We start from the raw sequence: 25,709 nt of genomic DNA on the forward strand, positions 1-25,709 counted from the left end.
GGCGCTGAAGCCAATGGCCTTCATTGGGTTTGCACAGCTGTAACTCACTGGAACTTAGTAAACAATTTTACTGATAACCCACAAGGACAAATGCCCTCTGGCTCCCACACTCAGCCCTGCAGAGCCAGCACAAGAGCAAGCTAGGAGCAAGAAAGCAGTACAACCTTATCATCACTAAAGTCAGCATAAATTACTCTGAATGCTGAATGGAAAGGTACCATGTATACAAGGGATTTTTTTTTCTTTCTTTTAAGAGCAAAATAACATTTTGAGTCACTAGAGGGGAGAAATGGCCTCCATCTCAGACATCACAATAGCAGTTCAGTGATCCATGACGACAGTTCTGAAAAATGCGTCAAGGAGCGAATTGAGCTTCACTGCAGAGAACAGAGGGTAGGCACTGGCTTTCAAAGAAGCCAAACGGGGGATTGGATGGGTAGGTGGGTGGACATCAGTGCAGCATGGGGATTGGCTGAGGGGAAGGCTTTCACATCCCCCAACCTCGACTGCCTCCCTCCCCACTTAAGTGAAAATAAAAAGGTGATTGTAAAGCTGTCATTATAACTAAATCAATGAAAAGTAAATACTCACCCTACCCTTCCTCTTGAAAAGATAATTATGGATTTCGATGAAAGTAGTCACTGTACATCTGAGCAAAAATCATATAAGCTGACATGAAATGCGCAACAAGGAACTTCACCCGGATTGACCTGATTTTTTATCTGCCAGATTTTCTTCCCTGTGCATGAAATTTGTACTGGTGAAAGGTTTCAGAGAGAAATCTTCCCTCTCTCCCCAGCCGAAAAAAAAGAACAAAAACAAAAAAACCCAAACCCCAGTCCTTGGTTAACTTCAAGGTTATTTCCTAGATGACCATAATTCACCATCATTTATTAAAAGCAGCAGAATCCTGTGGCACCTTATAGACTAACCGACGTTTTGGAGCGTGATTCACCCACGAAAGCTCACGCTCCAAAACGTCTGTTAGTCTATAAGGTGCCACAGGATTCTGCTGCTTTTACAGATCCAGACTAACACGGCTACCCCTCTGATACTTGACATCATTTATTAGATACTTGTATAAATAAGATATCATACAGAGTTCCATGTTAATTGTTCAACCACCCATTTGCTTTGCACAGAACTTGCTGAACATTTCTCCTTTGTGAAGATAATTCATAACAGACAAAAGATTTTTTTCCCCTTTAAGTAAAAATCCTTTGGTGGTTCTTTTCATTCAGGGGAGAATGAAAACAATGTTTTCTAAGCTGAGAAATGTGGGAGTCTTTTCACACCATTAACTCAAAAACCTCAGAACAAATACTTCCTAGTAGGTATGTGGCTCATATGCAGTGCAGTGCAGTCGAGCCTGGAAAGTTTGGGAGAAATCATTTTTATGATAAGGTTTATACAATTATAAACAATTAAATAATTGATGTGCATGGTCAGTGAACACCTGCTAAAATGTGAGCAGCTGGCTGCAGTGTTCTTGACTAAGTGTTACTGTGAAGGACACCTTAGAAATGCAGAGATAAAACATGCACCTACAATACATGAACCCCAAGAGGATTCACAAGGCCCAAGGGTCTACTTTTGTGGAATTCATTGCAGGACAGAGGCCATGTGACCTCAGAGCAGGGAAAACGGCCTACATTCTTTGGCAGCCTACCAGGATGAGGGGCTACTACTATGCATGAGGGAAAATTGTAATGTTGAGACATGTTCACATGCTCAGTCTTCTAGAAGCAAAGACAATAAAAAAAACTGATGAGCACAAGAACTGCACATCCCATGATTTTAGGGTCTCTTTGCTATTTTACTAAAGCCCACAATTTTCTACAAATTCTACGTTAAAGTGCTGGGTTTTTTATCTTTTCCCTATGGAAAGATTTGAGGCAGGGATTATCTTTTTGTTCTTTATTTGCACAGCGCCAAGCACGTCCATGACTGGAGCTCCAAGATGCTACACTAACACAAATCATAATAAATAATGACAACACTGGGAAGTGATGTGCTGCCCCTTTGATAACAACACTGCAGAAAACTCTCTGGCCAACCAATAGCAGCAGCTGGGACCACCTCGCTGCAAAGCCTGCAATGGCAGTTTAAACAACATTACAAAGTGAAACAGTGATTTTTTTTTCTTTAAACAAACACACACAGTAAATATGCCAAACGCCACTCATGTCATTTATTTAAATATACAAACATTCAGGAAGTGAGAGTTAATGCTCCCATAGTAACCTTAACACACACACACACACACACACACACACACACACACACACACACACACACACANGCTGTATATACATATGTCTGGGGTTTGCATGGGGTAAGGTGGTGGAAACTGGGTGTGCCACAAAGGAGGGTGGTGGGATGCACATCTTCCTTCTTCCAACCCCCAAGAAACAAAATTTATGTACCTAGCTCAAGACTTCCCTTTTCTGGAGCACTGTCTTAAGGGGCAGCTGCAGCGAGGGAGAATGGTTGGCAGTGCAGCTCTGTTGGTAGGAAGCATAGACAGGGTATGGAAGGAGGAAGTGGCAGAACCAATGTGGAGACTCTGGCCCAGATTTTCAAAGGGATTGAGACACCTACCTCTCAATTATTTCAGTGGGTGCTAGGCATCTAAATCCCTTTTAGAATTTTGGCCCCACAGCCCCCATGCAGACGGCTTTGCGTGACACTAAGAATCCCACAATGCCAACTGGCAAAGGGTTCACTGTCATGTAATAGCAACTGCTATCAAGCCTGATAAACGCCCTACACTTAACACATTGCTGTTACAGTACTTATTGATAAAGAATGTAATGTACGATGTCAAATGAGAGTTTATATCGGGGTGGTCATCATAAGCTTTGCAAGATGTATGTACAGGCATTATTCAAGAAGCTGTATGTATGTATTAAACTATGTAACTATGTTTAAACTGCGGAACCAGGTAGGGTAAATAAACAGGGTTTTCCCAGGACAAAGGAATGTTGATTTACCTGTCTGCCTACAGCGCTGATGTAAATCCAGCATTGTGTAAATCAACACAGAGCCAGCTTCCCTTGCATACTAACTCAACAGGAAAAACAGGTTAACAGGAGAATGAGAAAGACAATATGATCTCAACACACTAAAGAACAAATAGCAGGGGAGAAGAACTTCAAAGGTCTGGACTATAAGAAGGTGGAAAGGAAACCCCTTAGTGGTGCATCACTGAAGGAGCAAAAAGGACTGCGGTTTTCATATCCATGAAACCTGGATTCTGGCGATGTGGTTGGTGATGCTCGGAGAATGCCTTAGATGCTTTAATCTGGACACAGTTTTTAGCCTGCTAAAGTTATGTTGAGTCTCACAGAAACATGTTATACTTTTGTTTTATTTGTTACCATCTCTGTTTCTATTACCTTTACTCAGTATTCTCTATCTTTGTTCATAAACTTCTCTTTCTTTTATTGTAAGTGTGAATTAAGTAAGCTGGTGTGTACACTGTTTCTCTGGAGGCAGTTGACTTGGTAATTACTGCTAGTATCCAGTGAAAAGGGCTGGATACTACAGGGAGCCAAGCTCATCAAGGGGGCTCAGAGACCGGGGTGCACTAAGAGTTACGTGCAAGGTAAAGTAAAGGCTGGTAAATTCCTGCAAAGTTTGTCTGGAGTGGCTAACGGTCTGGAGAGAGAAGCTAGCCTGGGCAGAGGGGTAACAAGGTCACCCATAGTTCTGGGAGCCCCAAGAAAGTGTCATTGTGGTCTGCTGCAGATGCCCCAGTATTATTCTGGATCCATGGGGAATCTGCTGTGTGTGTCTGGAGGGCAGATCTGGCAGCATTTTTTGCTGGGAAAGGGAAAATCTTGCCCCCCAGGGCAAACTAGAGGGTATCCGGGAGGGGATCCCCAACTCTGAACCCTGAAGGAGAAAATAATGTGCTTAGCACTCCTTAGTCTAGGCCAGGGGTGGGCAAACTTTTTGGCTTGAGGGCCACATTGGGGTTGCAAAACTGTATGGAGGGCCAGGTAGGGAAGGCTGTGCCTCCCCAAACTGCCTGGACTCTGCCCCCTATCCAACCCCTCCCACTTCCCACCCCGACTGCCCCCCTCAGAACCTCTGACCCATCCAACCTCCCTTGCTCCTTGTCCTCTCACTGCCCCCTCCCGAGACCCCCCGACCCTAACTGCCTCCCAGGACCCTACCCCCTATCCAGCCCCCCTGCTCCCAGTCCCCTGACTGCTTGTACCCCTATCCACACCCCTGCCCCTTCACAGGCCCCCCGGGATCCCATGCCTATCCAACCCTCCTGTTCCCCATCCACACCCGTGCCCCCTGACAGGCCGCCCCAGGACTCCCACACTTATCCAACCCCCCGAACCTCCACCCCCTCCAAGCGTCCCCTGCTTCCTGTCCCCTGCCTTACCCCCTGGATTCCCCACCCCATCCAACCCCCTGGCCCTGGTCCCCTTACCAAGCTCAGAGCAGCATGTCTGGCAGCTGCGCTGCCCGGGCAGAACCAGACACGTTCCGCGCTGCTCCGCAGGAGGTCGCAGCCCTGCCACCCAGAGCGCTGCCCGTGCAGTGGCCTGGCTGTGGGGGAGGGGCCGGGAGCTAGTGTCTCTGGCTGGGAGCTCAAGGACCAGGCAGGATGGTCACATGGGCCGGATGCGGCCTGCGAGCCATAGTTTGCCCACCTCTGATCTAGGCAATGCCAACAGAAGTTTTGCCAATGTAAGGCTTGCTGAAAGGGGATCTGAAAGCACTTTTATACTAAACTTGAAGTTAGCTGGAAAACTCCTTCCCAATTTTTAGGGAAACTACCATAAAAAAAAATAAAAATAAAAATAAAAAAAGTCAAGCCAAATCATCTTAATGCTCAGTTGTCATCAATTCCTTCTCTGACATTGAGTATGAATATTCAGAGATATCAGATGATATCTTTTTTTCTGAAATCTTAGTCAACCCTCATGGTTTGCTTTGCAGGTTCAGGACTTCCCAACTTATCATTAGATTGATTAGTAAATACATATAATTAAGGATCAAACCACATACACTATGATTTTGTCATCTACAAATAAATAAAAGTTAACCACAAGCTGCAACTATATAATTTCGGATTAATTCACCATATTTGCTATAACAACAAATTCTTTCATAAATCATCCATTGCTTAACCACCCACTCACTGCCCTACATTTCCCATTTCTGTTATATAAATTTCATTTAAACATTAAAGTAAAAAAAGATTAAATTACATTTGCAGATTAAAGTTCAATTCTTAGAGAGAGAGGGGAAATACTCCTGGTTGTCCATCTAAATTTTTCCATACTGAACTGATCTGGATTATCTGGACATGTTCATTGATAACCCACAATCTGTAAAACAGTTAGTTTTTCATATCAGCCATTTGGTAACCAACTGGCACGAGCAGAAAGTTGTGCCATTTCTTAGTGGGAAGGGTTTTTCAATGTTACACATCTTGCCCAAACATGAGTTTCCCTATCAAAGCACAGTTGGCAGCAAATAATGCAAATGAGGGGGTTTCCAAGGCTTAAATTTCCTTCTTTTGGTGAAAACAAATGGAATTTTATTTACTTGCAGTGACTGAGAGGCCAAAATAACTCAAACATGTTGAGGAGGTGAAAAGGCACAACACACACACCAACACCCTGTGAGCCTAAACAATGCAGTTCATAGATTACAAGGCCAAAAGGGACCGTTGTGATCATGTTCTAGTCTGACCCCCAGTACAAAGCAGGCCATAGAACTTCCCTCAGGTAATTCCTTTTAAACTACAGCAGATCTTTTGGAACAAAATCCAATCTTTATTTTTAAATTGCCAGTGATGGAGAATCCACAATGACCCTTGGTAAATTATTCCAGTAATTAATTACCCTCACGCCTTATTTCCAGTCTAAATATGTCTAGCTTCATGCCACTGGATCATATTAAACCTTTGTCTGCTAGATTGAAGAGCCCACAATCAAATATTTGTTCCCCATGGGGATTGCTACAGAGTTTGGGGAGACAAGGCCCTGCACCCCCCGGCTTTCTGCGATTTACCATGACTTTTAGCCAGCCAGTAAAACAGAGGGTTTATTTAGATGACAGGAACACAGTCCAAGACAGGTCTTGCAGGTCCAGACAACAGGACCCCCTCAGTTAGGTTCATTTGCAGGGGGGAGGCCAGAGACCCATCTGGCCTCCCCTCCATTTTCCCAGTCATCTCCAAACTGAAAACCCCGCTCCAGCCATCTCACCCAGCCTTCCCCCAGCTCCTCTCCCAGCCTTTGTCCAGTTTTCCAGCCAAAGGTGTCACCTGGCTGCAACCCCCCTTCTGGCTCAGGTTACAGACTCAGGTATTATCCCTCAAGTGAAGTCACCCAGTGCTATCCCATCCCCCAATGCAAACATCCCCAGGTCAATCCTCCCCACTCCCTGCTCAGTCACATAGGTACTTACGGACTGCAACCAAGTTACTCCTTAACCTTCTCTTTGTTAACCTAACAAGATTGAGCTCCTTGAGTCTATCACTACAAGGCGTGTTTTCTAATCCTATAATCACTCTCATGGTTCTTCTCTGAACTCTTTCCAATTTATCAGCATCCTTCTTGACTTGTGGGCACCAGAACTGGACATGGTATTCTCACAGTGGTCACACACACCAGTGCCTAATACAGAGGTGAAATAACCCCTCTGCTCCTACTCAAAATTCCCTTTTATGCATTCCAGGATCCCATTAGCCTTTTTGGCCACAGCGTTCTAGGAACTCGTCGTCAACTGATTGTCCACCATGACTCCCAATTCTTTTTCAGGGTCCCTCATCCCATAAGGATGGCCTACATTCTTTGTTCCTAGATGTGTACATTTACATTTAGCTGAATTAAAATACGTATTATTTGCTTGTGCCCAGCTTACCAAGTGATCCAGATTGCTCTGCATCGATGACCTGTCATCTTCATTATTTATCACTCCCCAAACTTTGTCAGCTGCAAACTTTATGCATCCTAGGATTTCAGTGATCATTTTAGATTTTCTTCTAAGTCATTGGTGAAAATATTAAATCTCTGGCTTGATGATGACTCCGTTTACATTTTGCAACCTACCCGTTAGCCAGTTTTGAAGCCATTTTACATGTGCTGTTAATTTTGTATCATTCTGTTTTTTCAACCAAAGTGTCATTTCGGTCCAAAAGTGTGGTTAAGCTGCATGCAGTATTGCTGCAACTGCTGCTTGACTTACTGTTTTCACCTTGTCATATCACAGGACTTCAGTTAGTCTTGATAAGGTAAACAAGCAGGAGCCTAAAAAAAATAAATATGTAGTTCAGATAACATGAAAGTGGTTCCTGCATCTGAAGTAATAACTAGATCCTGGGTTAAATAAACTCAAGAGGTTGAAGGCATTAATATAAGGCTAGGGTGCCATTACTACCAAACTGTGCTGCTTCTAATGGCCATCAGTCCCCCTTCATTGAAATAGAGTGGGGAACCAGTGATTGAGCATTCCAAATCTTGAAGCAGTGTGCTCCTGCAGAGTGTCATGGGACACCCAGGGAATCATGGGTTGCTAATTTCTCATCTTTTTTCACGTGTCCTTGGTCTGTTTTTGTTTGTTTTTTTAATCCACTGGGGTGGCAGTATTGCTGTTGCCAGTGTAGGTCCTGATCCTGCAAGGTGCTGAGCACCATGGGTGTCAAGGGCACACAGCACCTTGTAGCACTGGACCCATTGCAACCAGGGGGCTAGCAGGAAGAGTACTACTCCCTAGTCACCCCTTCAGAGGGGTGAAGAATCTACTAGTGCAAGGGAATGTGAAGATTTGATAGCCGGGGGATTGAAGTGGCAGACAAGAGAGTAAAACTGGACTGAAGTCAACAGGGATTATGAACAAATAGCTACAGTTTTAAAAACTCATACTAATTCTGCCACTTTCAGCCCCAGCAATCTATTTATACTCTGAAGGCTGTTTATCAAGACCATGGCTAGAACTTCTTTTTAAAAGGAAACTTAGATTAGCACTACTTCATTACAGGAATCCGTGATATTGAACCAGTCAATCGGACTTTTGGGTTTTAGAGTCATTTTGTTAAAAACTGCCCTCTGCACTAACATTTAGGAAGGATTAAGACACTGCTTAATTTGCGCCGGGGCTTGCCAGGGCTGAGCTCCAGCACCGCTAGGCTTGGCAGTTCATAGCCCCAGCACCTCTGGGCTTGCCATATCAGTTATGAAAGTAAAAAAATTGCTTGAATTCCAGCACCTAATTGCTTGAGCCCCAGTATCTCTTTTATTACAAATTAAGCACTAGATTAAGAGCATGAGAAGTTTAAATTTTCTAAACCAAGCCATTTTTTTCATTCTGGTTAGACACTTCATAAAGGAGAACCATTCCAAATGTTCACTGCCCTACAGCTCTGCTTCATCAACTTGTTTCAAACCTTTGAAATTTTTTAAAGATTATAATACTTGACGTTGTAGTATAAAGATTTTATTAGCACAATTGGAGTGTTCACCTAACTCACTTCTGGCTATGTCACTTGTGAGTAATGCAGATCATCTCAGATGAATGGTAATACAACCTTTACATCCTGCCAGCTTTGATTCCGCATATGCCATAGATGTTATAGAAAAACTATTCTAAGACAATTTAAAAACGTTGTTGGGATAGTTTCTTGTCTCCCTGTAGCTATAGAGTCAGGAGCCTTCGTTATCATGAGCCCAGCTGAACAGGGCTGAAAGACAGCTATTTCAATAAAAGTAAAACATCTTTAATATAACGTTTGGTTTCTAAAAAAGCCTTTAAGGGCCCTTTCAGAGAGCTGGGGTCCATGAGAAAGAACGTGAATCTTCCACCTGTTGATCTTTACAACTAGGAAATATTAGTTGTAACAATTTGACATTGTAAGATCTTGAAAATATTTTCCTGGACCATCCTGAGATCCTTGAATTTTGCCCATCACCACAGGTGAGGATAATTTTGGGAAGGAAATTGCCCAATTGAGAGAGGAAGGATGGTTCAGTGGATAGAGCACTGGCCTAGGATGTGGGTTCAATTCCCAGCTCTGCCATGACCTTGGGTAAGTCATTTAGCCTCTCTAGGCACATCTACTCTGTAATAAAAAAATCTGTGGTACCGAGCCTAAGCCTGGGTTAACTGACAGGCTCGCAGGACTCAAGGATACAGGGCACAAAACTGAAGCATAGGCACGCAGGCTGGAGCCCGGACTCTCAGATCTACCCACCTCGTGGGGTTTCCAGCCTGAGTTTGAACATCTACACTGCAATTTTTAGCCCCAGGAACCTGAGTCAGCTAACCTGCACCAATGATGGCCATGCTGCAGGTCTTTTATTGCAGGGTTGACATACCATCTCTGCCTCAGTTCCCCCTCTGTAGAACAGGGATAATATTTCTTCCTTGCCTCACAGGGATGTTGTGAAAATGAATACATTAAAGAGTGTGAAGCACTTTGGAATCTAGTGATGAAAAACACTGTCTTAGAAATAGGCATGATTATTATTTTAGGAGGAGAAAACACTGCTCCAGTGGACTGATTTTTTTAAAAAGCAGCTGCCTTGGGATTGGAGATGTGTGAGTAAATCCTGGAGAAAGATTAGTAGGCAGAGGGCAAATGAGGTGGTCAAATGTGTACGACACAAACATTTATCACATGGCTATCATCATCTCCATAGGTCGGGTACGTGTCTCCTCTGGTCTAAGACTAAGCTATAGAATGGTGAAGCCAAAATTAGTAGAAATTAAAAAAATAAGATTGGTTCCATTTCACTGTGAGGCCATGGTTATGTGCCCATAATCTACTGGAATATGGACAGTTTCCCTCAAAATGGTCATTCCCACAACTGCCCACCTGAGGCACCTGGGTTTCTCCTATGGGAGGAAACCCTCTCCTAAGGATGAGAGAGAAGTTCAGTCTTCACGGCCTATTCAGTCCTTGGTCTCTCTCCTGAGACTGTCAGCAATGTCTGTTAGTGTCAATGAAGTGTTTTTTTTAATGTGAGCAAAGATCCCCACAGGAATGGGATTGAGATATGCAACAATTAATTTCATATAGATGCTCAAATGTTCCGATAGTAATGATTTTCCAGCACAACTGAACTAGACTGGAATCTAAGACCTGCAACGGAAATAGTCTGTGTCCCATTCCTCCACTCCACATATCCTCCTAATTGATTTAGAGTATGTCTACACAGGGATTACAAAAACTTGTGGCTGGCCTGGGTCAGCTGACATGGGCTTGTGGGGCTCAGGCTCCGGATTGAAAAATTGCTGTGTGGACATTTGGGGGAGGGTCCCTGAGCTCAGGCTTCAGCCTGAGCCCAAACATCTACACAGCAATTTTTAGCCCTGCAGCCTGAGTCCCACGAGCCCAAGTCAGCTGCTCCGAGCAAGCCACAGCCATGCTTCAGGTCTTTTATCCCTGTATAGATGTTGAAAGCACAGTATGTACCACTTGCATCTATGCAATTCAAAAGCAAACATAAAATCATTAAACAATTAAGCCAGTTACACTCTCAAGACTATACTTCAGCATGTGGAATCTTGAATTAGTACAAAAAAATAGCTACTCACCTTTTAAATAGGGCAGCCCAGCATGCTGAACCTAGCTCCTTTGCTCCATATTCTGCACTAGCAGCCTGTCTATTTTGGGGTGTGATTCAAGGTGTTTATTACCTACAAAACTCACAGTGGCCCCTCACTCTATGCCCCCCTGCAGCAACAGCTACATCCCACCAAGATGTTGCAGGGCCACCCAGAGGATTCAGGGGCCTGGGATCTTTGGCGGCAAGGGCCCCCCGCCACCTAATTGCCGCCAAAGACCCGGCACTTTGCGGGTTCCTGGCAGAAGGACCCTCCCATCACGGGTCTTCGGGGCACTTTGGCGTCGGGTCCCAGAGCGGAAGGACCCCCCCACCGCCGAATTGCCACCGAAGACCCAGAGCACAAGAAGCTCCGGAGGCCCAGGCCCCACGAGAGCTTTCCGGGGCCCCCAGAGCAAGTAAAGGACCCCACTCTAGGGCCCCCGAAAAACTCTCGTGGGGGCCTCTGCGTGGCCTGGGGCAAATTGCCCCAGTTGCCCCCGCCCCCCCCCCAGGCGGCCCTGAGAGGTTGTCTTCAACGCTGAACTCCAGGAAGCAAGCTGCAAGCCATTTCTGATGGAAGGCCCTTGGCTTTGGAGAGAGCATCTCACTTCGAGCAGCTCACCTTTCTGGCGGCTGACTTACTGCTTGGGAAAGTGTGGAAGGCAACGGCTAACATTGCTTATGAAGCAAGTCCAGCACAGTGATGGGGGCAAGGACACAACTGCCTTTCCTACACTCAGCAAGGAAACTGTTGCTGGGATACTGGATTGCATGAACTGACTCCATCTCTTATCCTTGCAACAGTGCAGACAGCATATCTACATACACTCTACAACCCCTGAACCAGTGCATTCAGAGATTCTGAAAGCAATCATCCTCCACTGCTCAGTCCCACAGAAGCAGGGCTTGTCAGCATTTACCAATTACAAAGCACTGCATTGTGGGATGAGTTAGGAGGAAGGGTTCAATTGCTGTAACTATGATGCTTGTGACTTCCTATCCAGGCTGGGAAGAAATCATTGTAGACTGCACCAGCTCAGCCAGATCTGAGCTAGAGACTTTCTCCCAAATATTGCTGCCAATTATTACAAGAAACGCTGGGACAGCTGTTATGCCTGGATGCCAGTGTTAAATTCCAAAAATGTGGCAAGCTTCAGGCTTTCAGGGCCAGTGTGCTTGAGGGTCACATCGGAAGTAGACTTCATTGGGGCAGGTTGCACAAAAACTGCTTCTATAAAGGCACCAGTCAGCCCCAAATAAAAGCTTGATGTTGCTCATTCTCTTTCCTTCACTGAAACCAGGCTGCCAAAAAACCCAAACAAACTGGGAAATCTTTACAATTGCAACTCCCTTTTTAATATGTTTTTTTTAAAAAAAATGTACTGACCATAAAAAAACTAATACTCCTTTCCCTCAAGTAAACTAAGCACTTAATCACAGGTGCCTCTAATGTGGTGTGAAGCTTATGAAGCAGTCTCTATACCTTGGTGCAGGGTCCCAGAATCAGGTTGACGGGAGATTGGTATAATCTGTCAAAAGATGGCATCTTTTCATGTCCAATACTCCCCGCATTCACAGCAATGAACGAATCTTCACATGGGCCAGTGACAAGAGGTCTTCCCTACTGAGCCACTGCCAGCATGACCCTTAGCTAGCAGTTGTATCTGGCAAGGGGAAGAATATGAGATAAATGGCATGTAGAGAGAAAGAAGTCAGTGAGGAATGGTGCAGGTCAGAACTGGAAAGCGAAGATCAAAAGAGAGAAACCCCTTGAAGCATGTGAAACCACATTAAACAGAAGCAGAGGTGCCCACGAAGGGGCATGAGCTTTCACTGCCACTTCAGAGAAACTGAAGGAGACATGACTCCCTAAGGAGGAGTCCTTCTCATGCGACTCATGTATGCAGGCTGCCAGGGGCAATGGTGTCACAATGCATTGATCATTGCTCTCTCATGGACAATTAAACAAAAGAACGGCCATACTGGGTCAGATCAAAGGTCCATCTAGCCCAGTGTCCTGTCTTCCAAAAGTGGCCAATGCCAGGTACTTCAGAGGGAATGAACAGAACAGGCAATCATCAATGATCTATCCCCTGTTGCCCATTCCCAGCTTCTGACAAACAGGCTAGCTACACCATTCCTGTCCATCAGCCATTGATGGAGCTATCCTCCATGAATTTATCTAGTTCTTTTTTGAACCCTGTTATAATCTTGGCCTTCATAACATCTTCTGGCAAGGAGATTCACAGGTTGACTGTATGTTGTGTGAAGAAATACTTCCTTTTGTTTTAAACCAGCTGCCTATTAATTTCATTTAGTGATCCCTAGTTCTTGTGCCAGGAAGTGTTCTTGTGCTTGCAGATGGTTGATCATCCTGATATAGAAAGGGGGGGTGTGTGGAACTGCAAATCAATGAGGGACAAGTGAGCCTTATCTTAAACACATTAGGCCCTTCAAGACAAGTGCTAGAGAAATGCGAGATTTTATAACTATGATGCTTCGGGCAAGTCTTCTCCTGCCCTGGCACTGGGAATGAACAGAGACAGGAGGCAAGGCATTGTCTACACGTGTATCAAAGAGAGCCAACATTCTGTGGAAAGTTATTTTATTTCAGTATCCACACACTCTGTCACAGATCATACATTACTCCTTCCCCCTTCCAGTCCACAATATCACAGCCTGGGAGAGATGGGGGCAGCTTGACTGCTCACTTCAGAACATGGGCACCCAGACTCCATGACACCAGGGGCCATGCCAGCAGCTTGCCAGGAGGCAAAGGGCAGCCTTTTTACATAACTGCTTTTAATTTTAAAAATCTTCATGTGACTTAAAAGGTTAAAGATTGAACTCAACGGCAGTAAAAACCTGCAGTTGAGCTAGCTGGTCCTCACTCTGAAGTTGCAGGGAACCCGAAGACAATCTTATACGAGTTGTGTTGATTTAAGCAATAGCAGCACACACCAGGACATTCCCGGAGCCAAGAGTGCAAAACAACAGACTTGGGGCTCTGGGCCTGTTACAATCATTTGTCTCCATGGGCTGCCCTTCCTTCCCTGAACTGGGGAAGTGGCCACGAGCTGCAATTTTCATATTTTATTCTGGGCATCCTTGCTCTGTATTTTAATTTCATACAGAAAGCAGCCCATGAATGGGTAAGACACAGAAGCCCTCCTGGCTATTACTCTCCTCTCCATACAACTAGACTTTAGTGAATTTTAAAACTGATAGATGCCAACTCGACAACTCTTACAAGTGCATGCAGATTAGTGTCAACTTCCAGCACACTGGCCTCCTCCCGGCCTTCATGCCTCAGCCCTGACCTGATCTAACCACATTCCGTGGACACATGGTCAGCTCAATCTCTGTGACCCATTCTATCTTTGGCCTATGCTGAGGCTGCCAACAAGGGGGTGATTGTTGTCAGTTGTGGCAGCTGCCTGCGCGATGAGAGCACCTGGTTCCCTAGGAACCAGGCTGAGACCACATCCTTGTAGTTAGCTCAGTGGGGAAAAAAGTTTTACATTTTAGAATTGAACAGATGAAGTGATGAAAGTGACTGAAGTGAAGTGGAACAGAGTCTTGTTGAGAGAGGAAAAAAAAAAAAAGACACAAGTAACAAGTAACAAGAAATGGTCATAAAAACACGAATCATTAGGTTGCCAGAAAGAAACAAAGGGTTCCCTTACAGTGTCTGTATAAAGATAGGTATCTGACAAGAAAAGGGAAAGCTTCTGAAGCCAAACCAGACACTGGCTTCCCCCTATTCTTATCTCACCCTTTTTGTAGCGTTTTGATAATTCCTGACTATACTATTACTCAGTTATGTCAAGGCCATTGTATTGGAGTCGGCATCAAGTGAGGGGGGTGAGAACACTGCAGAGATGAATGCACAGAGGGAATCCATCCATCTCCTGATATTGTTATAGCTTTGTTGACCTTCAAGTAGCTAGAGGGAGGGTGAGTTTCCCAGTCCCCCAAAGGACTCAAAGTCTCACCCGTTTGTGTTTAGGCAGGAAGACTGATACTGGAAGTAAAGCAGAGAGCAAGAAAGGAAAAGGGTTAAACTCCAGGAACATGAGTAATGAGCAACCAACAGCACACCCAATACTGACTGCTGCAGAAGTTAAAAAATAAAATAATACAAAGTCAATTTGTTAACCCTTCGGAGACTACAGATTCTATATAACACACAGCTTTCCAAGTTTTTGGCTGGCAGCCTAGAAAATAGCAGCAGTCTAGGGGTTAAATAATTTAAAATGTAACATTGCATTATCACTGTATACTGAATACTGTCAGACAAACTGGTTAGACTGGACTGACTGCCTGAGAAAGTCTGGCCTAGGATAAATGCACATCCCTAGGATTCATTTTACCAGAACCACCTTTAATTAGAAAATATGGCCTAAGTGTCTCTGCTGGGACTCCACCCCTGAGATTTACCTCACAAGCCCCTGCACCACCTTTAAGAGGGAAATAAAATAAGGTCTTAGATCTCTTCTCCTGAGTCTCCACAATTGCAATTCATCTCCTCAGCTTTTGTGTTGGTTTTAAATAGAAAGGTTGGTGTTAAAAATGGGAAGAGGAGAAAACTCCAAAACTGCATGTACACATAATGGTAGTACTTGTCATTCAAGACAGATAGAGCCCCACCATTGTCAGAGAGTGGCAGCAGAAAGGAACCTGTGTAGTCCCAAGCAGATAGGTGCCCCATGCCTGCAATGCAGGAGATACAGCTGTGTGGCTGGCCACTCCCTCAAAGCTGTATAATCATCTGGAGGCAGGCAGGGAAGTACAGCAGAAAGAGAACAGCACAAAATGGCAGTGGAAGTTGAAATACTGCAGAAATCCAACAGGACCAAAACAGAGGAAACGTGAACTATGTGCGCCATTGTCCCAGCAACTTTACACTGCAAACAGTGCAAGTTTAACCTGTGGGAACACAGAAGGGAAGATCTACCTCAGCTCTCCCCTTCCTTCCCCTCCTCCCAAAACAGAGATACATACCTTTCATTTCCTCTTCCCAGTAACTCATTCCAAGATGGCTACTAGGCACTAACGCTGCACTTAGTAAGTATGGGCCAGATCTTCAGCTGGTGTAATTCAGTGTGGCTTCATCAACTTAAGTGCAGCTCCACCAATTTACACCAGGTGACAATCTGATCCATGTGTGTCTATTGCAAATCCCTCTGTTGTATAAACCTGCTTCCACCTGTTACTGAGAGTAAAAACCATAATGGCATGAGAGAGCTGCTATATGAGAAACTGAGAAAACAGCTCCTGTATTCAGCCTCTTACTCTGCACATCTGAGGTCTCACCTTGACTATTCTTGATTTCCAAGGCAATTCCACCAGCAATACCCAATGGATCTTGCCAGGCAGGACCCCACTCTCTCCTCAGCTTCATGAGAACAGGATGTACATGCAGTTTCTTCACAGGTTCAGTGGGACTAGTGGTGGTGCACCTTTGACTGATCACATATACCCAACTTAGCAAGGATGACACTGCTGTTGGACTCCACACTAGCAGAAAAGTCAGCCATGTGCATACTTCTTCTGCAAGCCTTACACCCCTACATACTGCCTGTACAATCATCATGCAGAGTTCACTCTGTAATACAATCACTGCTATACACAGTCTTATCAAAAAATCCTAGTTGGGTTGCTATGCACTTCTGGGTCTGAGTGGGAGAGAGAGGAGAAAGGAAAACAACAAGGTAGATGAAACAGGAAACACATGAGGGAGGGGAAGTCAGACAGTGGGAAAAATACTAGATGTCAACAATAAGTTTGCTCAAATTGCCATTGGATTCACTGGCCCAGTTCCACCCACTCTAACATGGAAATGAAGGGGTTCACTCCTTCATAGGGAAAAGAGGGCACAGTGTTTTAGTAGAAGGTTGGAACACCTGCAGCAGGCCTTAAAAACAAACACTGCACAATGGTGCCTCCTCCCCACCCCCTGCAGTCAACAGATAACAGCTGGGACAGAGAACAGTGGAAGTGGACCAGTAGCACCAAGAAATCCCGCAGGAGCACCAACTTCACAGCAGGAAGTAAAGGTGGCCTAAAGAAAAAAGATGGGGGGAGAGGGACAACAGTTAGTAAGAGTCAAAGTCCATCTTGCCCAGACAACCCCAACATCAGTCTCCCATGTAAAGTCCCATTACGTCTGCAGCAAGACCTGTGGCTCTGAGAAGGAGCTGTAGAGAGTGTAGCCCAACTCATCCACTTCTTCAGGGGTGAGCTCTGAAAACAAGTTCACCTTGGGATTCAGAGCACTTGGTAAGACACCAGCCTCCAAGTAGCCAATCAGTCCCTTCAGTGCCTGCAAGAAGCGGTCAGCTAGCACATCTTGGGACCAGTCAGACTCCTCTTGGGCCAGGTGCAGGATGACATTGGTGAGCTGGCTGGCAGTGAGGCGGCCCAGTGCTGGGTTTGACTTGCACACAGCTTTGAGAATCTTGAGGCACAAGCAACGGCAGCCAGAATCGCCTTGGTCCAGGGCCCGCAGGCGAGCTGTCTCTGCTGGCCGCAGGCTCAGTCGCCATAGATTGTCATACTGGGCCAATCGATGGGGTTTGGCCACCAGGATAGTGTCACCCAGTGTCAGGGATGGTAGGAAGTCAATAAGAAGGTGTCGCTCTGGCTCATACTGGACTTCCAGTGTCAGGGTCTCTGGGGGTGCTGCCGGACGGATCACGTAGTCCAGGAGGGACCCAATGGCTGGCCAATTGATGGAGCCTGCCACTACTTTCTCAAAGGTGTCTGTCACAGCCTTGGGGGAGAGGTAGCCCCCCACCACACAGCGGTCCCAGTAGCTGCTCCCACGGGGGAAGTACTCTGGGTTTTCCCGACGCACCAGGCAGAATCCAGGGATGTTCATGATGGTGTCCTCACCTGGAATGCATGACCACAGGTTCCGCTCCAAGACCAGAGGCACAATGAGCTGAATGTGATCAGCTGTCACTACCTGTCAGGAGAGGGGGAAAAGGGCGAGAGATAATAGTTGAACCTGCTGGGATAAAGCCATCTATCTGCTCATCACACATCTTCCTTCAAATGGGAATCCAAGAGGCTCTTTCTAAGTGGGACTCTCTGCCTTTCTTTCATCAGGAAACATGCAGAGGGATCATTCTTCATAATGCAGGGGAAAACTGCAGGGCATAATGAAATCTGGTATTTATTCAGCATTTGCCTGAAAGATCTCTATGAACCTTATGAACTCAAATGGATACACCAACTACAACATGGATTATTTCACCTACCACTAAATTGAATCCACCTCTTGGGTATGATGTGGCAGTTGTTTCAGCATACAGCAACATTACACAGCAGTTTGGGACATGAACGGGAGAATAACTGACAAACTGCAGGGAGAGCTTAAATTGTCAAATCTGATCATCCCACAACAGAATCTGGCATAGGTGCTAGAGTAAATGTCCCATTCTCTTGAGAAAGGTGTGCTGGGATCTTTAATGACCATATGTGATTAAAACATCAGATTTAAGTTGCATGTGATACTCAGCACTCCATCCAGGAGCATCGATTCAGTGCTGCCTCAGAAGTGACTCACTCACTATAGTCTGTAGCCATTTTTGCATCAAAGTGATCTACAGCAGAGCTTGCTCTCCAGTTAACAAAAAACAAAAAGAGTAGGAAAGGCTTACAGAAATATACAAGGGTTCTGAGGGAAGCCACACATTTGGACAAGGATGTGCAAGGTAAGTGCTGTGGGGAAGGATAGAGAAAAATGGAGATGTGGCAGAGGCAGAGCAGGAAAATACAGAGGGGACAGAGAAAGAAGGAACTGAGACAAGCAGAAGAGAAAAAACGAAGGTAGTAAAGAGCAGATGTTCTACAGACACAGCCAGAACTGCATGTCTGATTTGCAAAAACATCACACAGACGTATTGCCAGGAAATGTGGCATCGGAAGGCTTTTTAAACAGGAATGCTGCGCTGAAACAGCACACCCAGCAGGGAAGCCTGAAATACCTCTACCCAGTCACCTGCAGTATAATGGATACCACACACTCCAGTGAGTTACCTGTAGATCATCATAGAGGCTGCCACTGAGGTACATGTCACGTAGGGGCATGTCTGGCAGCTTGGCACGTAGGAAGCTACGCAGTTCAGAGCAGATATCTACAGCTGCCTGCTTGGCCCGAGCCTGCTCTTCTGCTGGGATAGCCACTTTCTTCCGGTAGTAGGCAAAGAGTTTTTCTTGCAGGGACAGACGGAGGTGCGACTTCTTCAATTCTACTTGGCTCCTCTTGGCAGATGGTTTGGGCTTTGCAGGTCGGAACGCATCTGTCAGGCAAGAGAGAGAAATCTCATAATCCCCAACATTTCATTGCTAAATGTTTGAAAGTGATAACTTGGCAGCGCTGAAATGCAGCCCCCTTCAGGGTGGATTTTAGCAATCAATTTGCAGGCTTTATTGTGAGTATCATAGTAGGAGAAAGTTGTGAATTACTTCAACAATAACTACTAAAGGAATTAGGTGGGCAGACAGTAAGTTGCCAGAGTTGAAATTTAACATGGACAATGAGACTATCTTGCAAAATGAAATTATGTTGATGACTGTAAGTGGGCAGTGCCTGTTAAATTTTATCCAAAAGACAGCAACCCTTGCAGCACAAGTGCCTCTAACATGATGCAGGAACAATGAGAGGACAGAGTACCCCTTCCTGATCACCAACACCCGAGTTTTTCCTAAAGGGCTCCTACAATGTACTGATAAAGTCCAATGCAGTTTAGCTTGCGAGATCTGATGTGGTTACAGTAATTTAAGGTGGTATGTCTGTCGGGGCTGTATTACTATCATAGATCAAGAGGCAGGCCAGAACAGGTGGGTAAGCAGGAAGAGCTAAGAGACACTGCAGGTCAAGCAGTTATAGGGCTTGCGTTGTTTTGGGGGAAAGGGAGAGGATTTCTCAAGGATCTCTCTCTCAAGCCTTCCATCTGACAGCTAGACCTGAACAGATACCTTCTATGATCTCATTGATACAACACTTCTTCGTACTGCAGCACTTCCCTCTGGTTGAAATATGAAGCAGGGGAAATCAAGTACCCCTTCCTCAGGCAGTATTCAAGGAGGTCATTTTAAGAGCTGCTGAAATGCCTTTATTCAGCTCCTAAAGACGACTCCCCCACCTTTAGGGGATGACAGAGACCATATAATTACTTCAGATGACATAATTCAGCTCTTGACTTAGATGCCCTGGTCATTAAGCTTCTTGCTGCTACCCCAGTAGCAATGCCAAAGCCATCCTGGAGTTGGCCTGCTTGCGGAAACAGAGATTTGGACACCAGGTAAAGTTCTGTGCCAGGTTATTATTTTGCAGATTCTACATTCAAAACTGGTGATCCTTAGAGGTTGGTTAAAGATCTCAATTTTACCTGGAGAGGGTGTAACAGGATGGAAAGGGCAGCTGCTAGAATGCTGAAGGTGTCACACTGCTTCTTACCTGCATCTAAAGCTGAAGGATCAGTGGGGAGGGTCTGTAGGGAACGGCTCAGACTTGTCTTCATATCTTGGTTCAGTAACCGTGATGAGGACCCTAGCCAGTTTGGCTCCTCCCAGCTTCTCTTTCCTGACTGACTCAAGCGAGTGGGGCTGCTGGGAGCACTGATTGCCCTGTCATACATCTGAAATGGCATCACAGGGACACAAGAAGTTACATTTGTTAAGAGTCCCATCCATTAGGAAACAACCAGCCCATATCCCTTCACTGGGTCCTTCCCATCCCCACGTTCCTCAGTGTTCATCTCCCTACCCCTCACCTTGTTACCTTCAGTAGCTCTGTTCTAATGTTCCAAGCCCCTCCTCCACACAAGCACACCTTCCTTCCTCTCAGACCTCCTCACACTTACTCGTTTGACAGCCAGCGTGGCAATGCCCAGCATGGCAGCTCCGCCCACACCCAACACGAGCCGGGCATTGGAGAGCACAAAATCGATGGCTGTGCCAATGCCGTTGTCATCCTTCTTTCCCTTGCGCTCTCCAGCACCTGCCATCTCACCTTGAGAGGAGAGAACAGATTTGTCAGAACGTTGTACCCCACCAGTCTCCCCAGTCTGTTTCCCACTGTTCTTTGGAAGTTAGGATTTCCCACAATGAATTAGATTAATGGTCCATCAATTTCTGTATTTTGCCTCCTGCCACACTGGCTCAGACCACGTCTAGTCAGTTTTCTTGCCTCCAACAATGGCCAATGTCAGACTCTCCAGAGAAAGGAAATAAAACCCCTTTAAATGTTCCTAATTACATGGTATTATAGTCATGGGGAAAATTTATTCAACTCCAGCTCTCAGTTTATGACCTGAAGCATGATGATTAACAGCTCTTGACATTGCACCTGACCTAGGGTCGCTGCAGAGGCTTTACACATAAACGTAAGTAACCCTCACTCTGGTACTAGCACCTGCAATGCAGCAGCCCAGAATGGTGTCCTGGGGAGACAGCAAATGAGAAGGCAGCAAGAGCTGGGGAAGAGGCTCAGAATCCACCACAAGGGGTAGCTGTTGGGGGAAGGAGGGGAAGCTGTTAGAGAAGGAGAAGAAACTAGATGCTGAAGTAGCAAGTGAACTGGAGTCTGGGTAGGAGGTGAGGTGATAAAATAAAAGAACTGGAGAATAAACGTAGGGGACTGGGAAGTGAGGAGGGGGAAAGAACGAAAATAGGAAAGGTATCAGATCAAGCGAAGCAGGAAAAATACACAGACCTGCATACGTGAGCAGACACTATTAGAGAAGGGAAGCAGAAGGAAATAAAGCCCATGAACTTACCAGAGAAAGTGTATCAAGGGGTAAAAAACTGAAAGGAAATATAAGTGGTGAAAAATGGAATTGATCAAAAAGTTGTTTTAGATAAAAACAGATCCTGAAAACCCACCCGCATAAGACCTAACACCCTCCCACATAAGACCTAAAGTATATTAACAGAGACAATGACTGTTTGAGCATCTATCGAAGGAATACAGTTGAAAGGTGCCTAATGGATAAGTGAGAACCCTCTAGGCCAGGGGTTCTCAAACTGGGCGTCGGGACCCCTCAGGGGATCGTGAGGTTATTATGTGGGGGATCACAAGCTGTCAGCCTCCACCCCAAACCCTGCTTTGATCCAGCATAATAGTGTTAAATATATAAGTTGCATTTGATACACAGCACAGGGGGGTTGCACTCAGAGACTTTCTGTGTGAAAGGGGTCACAAGTTCAAAAGTTTGAGAATCACTGCTCTAGGTGAAGAAACCCTGCTTGTAAATAAACTCGATGGAAAGAGGTACAGCCACAGGAACAACTAATTTAAGGAGTGCTCCAATGCAAGGGGAAGCAAGAACAGGACAGCAAGGGTGGATCTGGACCTACTGCCAAGGAGAGGAAAAGTGATTCTTCCTTGAAGTGACACAGTATAGTGTTAAATAATCTCTTGTTCTTCTTAATAAAACCGTATTTGGTACTGACTGCATAGAGTAAGGAAGAAGAATGTGTACAAGTTCCCAAAGGTCAATGAGTTGGTAACAGTTTGTTATTACAAGTAGTCTTTGGTAACATTCTGTAGTATTTATGTTCCTGGTACAATTTTGGGGTTCTCCCTTATAAAATTCTAAAAATTTAAAATAATTCCTTTTGTCTTGGTTTGCCTCTGCCTCTCCTCAGTCAGCATAGTCTAGCTGGATCACCACATAACTATCTAATGCTTTTTAAAAAATCTCACTAACATATTTGCCTGAGTTATGTTTTGCAATAGTGATTTTTACACATTAATTATATGTTAAACCATACTACCTTTTATGTCTTTTCCCTTTAACCAGCTGAATACTGTACTAGGGGACTGGCCTCTATGCCATTTAATCTCCTTTCCAAACTAAAGAGTCCTAGTCTCTTTCTATAGGATTGCAGTTTCTGCAAGTAGATGCGATCTAGCTGTCCATGGGGGAGGAACCAAACCAGAATTATTACAGTGGTGTGCAAGAGCAAAGGAACTGCTGTACTAGATCACACCCAAAGCCCATCTACTCCAGTATCCCTTCTCTGACAGATACTTCAGAGGAAAATACAAGATGCCTCATAATGGGCAATTATGGATTAGTCTGCTCACTGAGGAAGTTTCTTCCTAATCTCTGGGAGTTTATCCCTAAAGCATGAGGGTTTATCATTTATACAAAGATCATATGCAAAGTAACTATAAATGTTCTCATTTAGGGATACTCAAACTTCATTCACCCTGCCTGGGCCCACTCCTCCCAGGTAGGGTGGGGGCAAAGCCAAAGCCCCAGCCCCACCACCCTGGACCAAAGGCAAAGGACTTTAACCCTTGAGCTTCAACTTTGACCCCAGGCAGTGGGCCTCGGGCAACAGCAAGTCTAAGCCACGCCAGTGACCCCATTAAAATGGGGTCGTGACCCACTTTGGGGTCCTGACCCACAGTTTGAGAACCACTGTTCTCGTTCACAAACATGTCTCATTTTGAATCCTACTAAATCATTGGCTTCAATAGTATATAATGGCAATGAATTCCACTGCTTAATTATGTGTATAAAAAGTATTTTCTTTAATCACTTTTAAACTTGCTATTTTTCAGATTCATCAGATTTGCTCTAGGGAAATTTTCAAAACTATTTTAAAGCCAGTTCTGCTATACTGACTTTAGAACTGGCTAAAGGCACACTATTCACCAAATTTTAGGCAGTTTAGAAAGGCCACACTTGTTCTTCTGAACCAGTTCCCAAAATCACTTTAAACTCCAAAAACTCAAGAAGGATGGTCACTAAGCTGATGAGTTTGCAATTGAATTACTTTTGGTCACTATACAGAAGATTTAGCAGTTGTCCACAGCAGTACCACTAAACCAGAGTTTCTCAACTAGTAAATAGTCTGGGGATGAAGGCCCTAGAGCAGAGCTGTAACTAGACATTTTAGTGCCCAGGGCAAGCAAGCATATTTGCACTCCCTACCAGAGATGATGTGGGAGTGGACCATGTGGGGTCATGTTCTCCCACCTCACTGATTTTGTGGTTGAGCCCCTCAACACAGACAAGCTGGGTGACCTGCTGAGGTGAGTCAGGATGGAGGTGGTGCACCCTCGCCAAGATCTGCTGTGTGGGGCTGACCCAAGCTGTCCTCACAGCTTTGTGCCATCGGCACCTGCCCCTCTCTTGCTATGGCCATGCCCTGGGATGGTTTTGGTCATATCCTACCCCAGGGGGAGGCTGGATCCTGCCGAGTACTTACCCCACAGTGGTGGCTGCTTCTGTGGGGGTTTCTGGGCTTGATTCTCTGCTCTGGCCATTGCAAACTCCAGGGTTGCAGCCCTGCTCAGGTTTAGCTCCGTGACCCCAGCTGTACCAAATTTGTATGAGTTGCATTGTGACCTGGCTCATGTGATTGCAGTACAGTTCACTCAAATTTGGCCTAATCAGACTTCCGTCATCACAGCTGGGCCAAACCTGAGTGGCACTGGAATCCGAGGTTGCAGTGCCTAGAGCAGGGAGGCGAGCCCAACCAGCCCTGTGGGATGGGAGCCACAAAAGCTGCACATAACCCTTTGAAACATTCTAGCGACCCAATTTTGGGTTCCTACTCATGGGTTGAGAAACCTTGCAATAAAACAAACAAAGGGACCTACCTAAGGCTTAATGCATCTGTGAGGGGAGGATAGATATTCAGGCACTTTCTGGACTTTCTTCTTCAAGTTCGTGGTGGGCAGAAGATATTAATCATCTGTTCAGGAAGATTAACGGTTTTGGAAGGAGAAAAAAAGGAAGCAGAGTAAGAGCAGGGGGAGGCAAAGACTTTAAACCAACCCTCCCAGTCTATTGTGCAGGAAGGCCTGTCCCTTCTCCAGTTGTCTCTCTTTGTCTTCAAGCCGCTCCAGCTGCTGGTTCTTGCGGAACTCACGCCGGATTGAGGCGAGGTAGAAATTACGGTCGGTGTAGCGTAGACCACGGCCCTGGCGCAGCAGAGCGCGATAGAGGTTCAGCACTGCCTCACGGGACCACGCTGCCATGGGGGACAGATCCAGGAGAAGGCAAACTGAAGAAAAATGGATGAGTGAAAGTCAACATTTGTTTCCCAGTTGCATTTCGCTATCTCCCCCCCACCAGTCTCCCTGATACTTTCTTCACAAGCCACTGGGAAAGGGGAACCCAAGGGAATGGATTTCCACCAGAGAAGGAGAGGGAAACTTAGCTGCTGGAGGGGGCAGAGAACAACCTCACTTTATCTGCCAGCAAAGCAGAAAGAGGCAATAACACAAAACAGAGACACTATAAAATCCCCCCAAGCATGACACTAACCCTCCCCCGCACCGAGACTCCCTTGATCAGCTCCGCCAGCGCCTGTCCCCGCCCAGGCTTCCCCTGCGAGGCGCTGGACGGAGACGGGCTGAGGAAGAGCCCCGAGGAGCAGCGCAGAGCAGGATCCCTTGGGCGGGCGAATCTGCTGGAAAAGGGTTTGGGGGGAGAAGGAGGCCGGGCTCGGAATCCCCGGCGCGGGGGAGGAAGGGGGATGGGCCTGTCCCGACACCCCGCTCCCCTCACACTCACCCGGGAAGCAGGAGCTGTTTCGCGGTCCCTGGCTGTCGCCTGATCCCGCTTCTGGGGTCAACACCACCCACCCCCTAGCACCACTTCCCCGGGGTCACCGAGCAACACGGCCGCTTCGCTTCCGGGGCGCGACCCCTGGCGACCAACCAGCGAGAGCGAGCGGGAGCATAGATTGTACGCGCGGGGAGGGCGAACTTCCGCTGGTCGCGGCGCGAGGTAGGGAAGGACACTCAGGGCTGCCCCCATGAGACCGGCGGTGCTGTACGGAACGCGAGCGGGGACAGTTTGAAATCCCTCCTTAGTGCTTCCGCTCCGGCGGTAGAACGTGGCAGAGCCCAGACCTATCCTGAGTGGCGTTACACGTCACTGGCGCGTGGGCGAGCTGGTCTGCCAGGCTCGGGTGCAGGCCTTTTTGTCACTTCCTATGTATTGATTTCGTGTTTCCTACTCTACCCTGGAAGAGCGCCAGTCCAGTTCTCTGCCTGCCTGGGTCATTTTTGTGACGTGCCTTGTATAAACAAAGAGGCTCCTTAATTACCCACAAATCAAATCAGATAGTGCAACAAATTGATTAGCAAAT

The 25,709-nt window shown here is 46.0% G+C and overlaps 2 protein-coding genes across 5 annotated transcripts; both read right to left on the reverse strand.

Moving 5' to 3' along the window:
• Window positions 1-4,849: 4,849 nt before the first annotated feature.
• Window positions 4,850-24,299, reverse strand: MIEF1 (mitochondrial elongation factor 1). 4 transcript variants are annotated; one of them, XR_004373656.2, is made up of 7 exons: window positions 24,211-24,299; window positions 20,456-20,604; window positions 20,050-20,230; window positions 18,627-18,889; window positions 16,762-17,550; window positions 15,897-16,644; window positions 4,857-7,283 (listed from the first exon to the last, which is right to left on the reverse strand). XR_004373656.2 is itself a non-coding variant. In XM_032779905.2 (6 exons), exons 2-6 carry the CDS (start codon window positions 20,597-20,599, stop codon window positions 7,254-7,256), a joined length of 1,326 nt encoding a protein of 441 aa, XP_032635796.1. In that variant the 5' UTR covers window positions 20,600-20,604; window positions 24,211-24,299; the 3' UTR covers window positions 4,850-7,253. The 4 variants fall into 4 exon arrangements, 3 of the variants coding, with proteins under 3 accessions (XP_032635796.1, XP_032635795.1, XP_032635794.1); XM_032779905.2 differs by lacking the exon at window positions 15,897-16,644 and having other exon boundaries at window positions 4,850-7,283; window positions 16,843-17,550; XM_032779904.2 differs by lacking the exon at window positions 4,857-7,283 and having other exon boundaries at window positions 13,169-16,644; window positions 16,843-17,550.
• Window positions 24,300-24,378: 79 nt separating this feature from the next.
• MIURF (mitochondrial elongation factor 1 upstream open reading frame) lies at window positions 24,379-25,482 on the reverse strand. Its single transcript, XM_075068238.1, has 2 exons — window positions 25,130-25,482; window positions 24,379-24,617 (listed from the first exon to the last, which is right to left on the reverse strand). The coding sequence occupies exon 2, from the start codon at window positions 24,589-24,591 to the stop codon at window positions 24,379-24,381; it is 213 nt and encodes a 70-aa protein (XP_074924339.1). The 5' UTR covers window positions 24,592-24,617; window positions 25,130-25,482.
• Window positions 25,483-25,709: the final 227 nt, after the last annotated feature.

Source organism: Chelonoidis abingdonii, chromosome 1 (assembly GCF_003597395.2).
Source record: "Chelonoidis abingdonii isolate Lonesome George chromosome 1, CheloAbing_2.0, whole genome shotgun sequence".
In the NCBI taxonomy this organism is placed as follows: domain Eukaryota; kingdom Metazoa; phylum Chordata; order Testudines; family Testudinidae; genus Chelonoidis; species Chelonoidis abingdonii.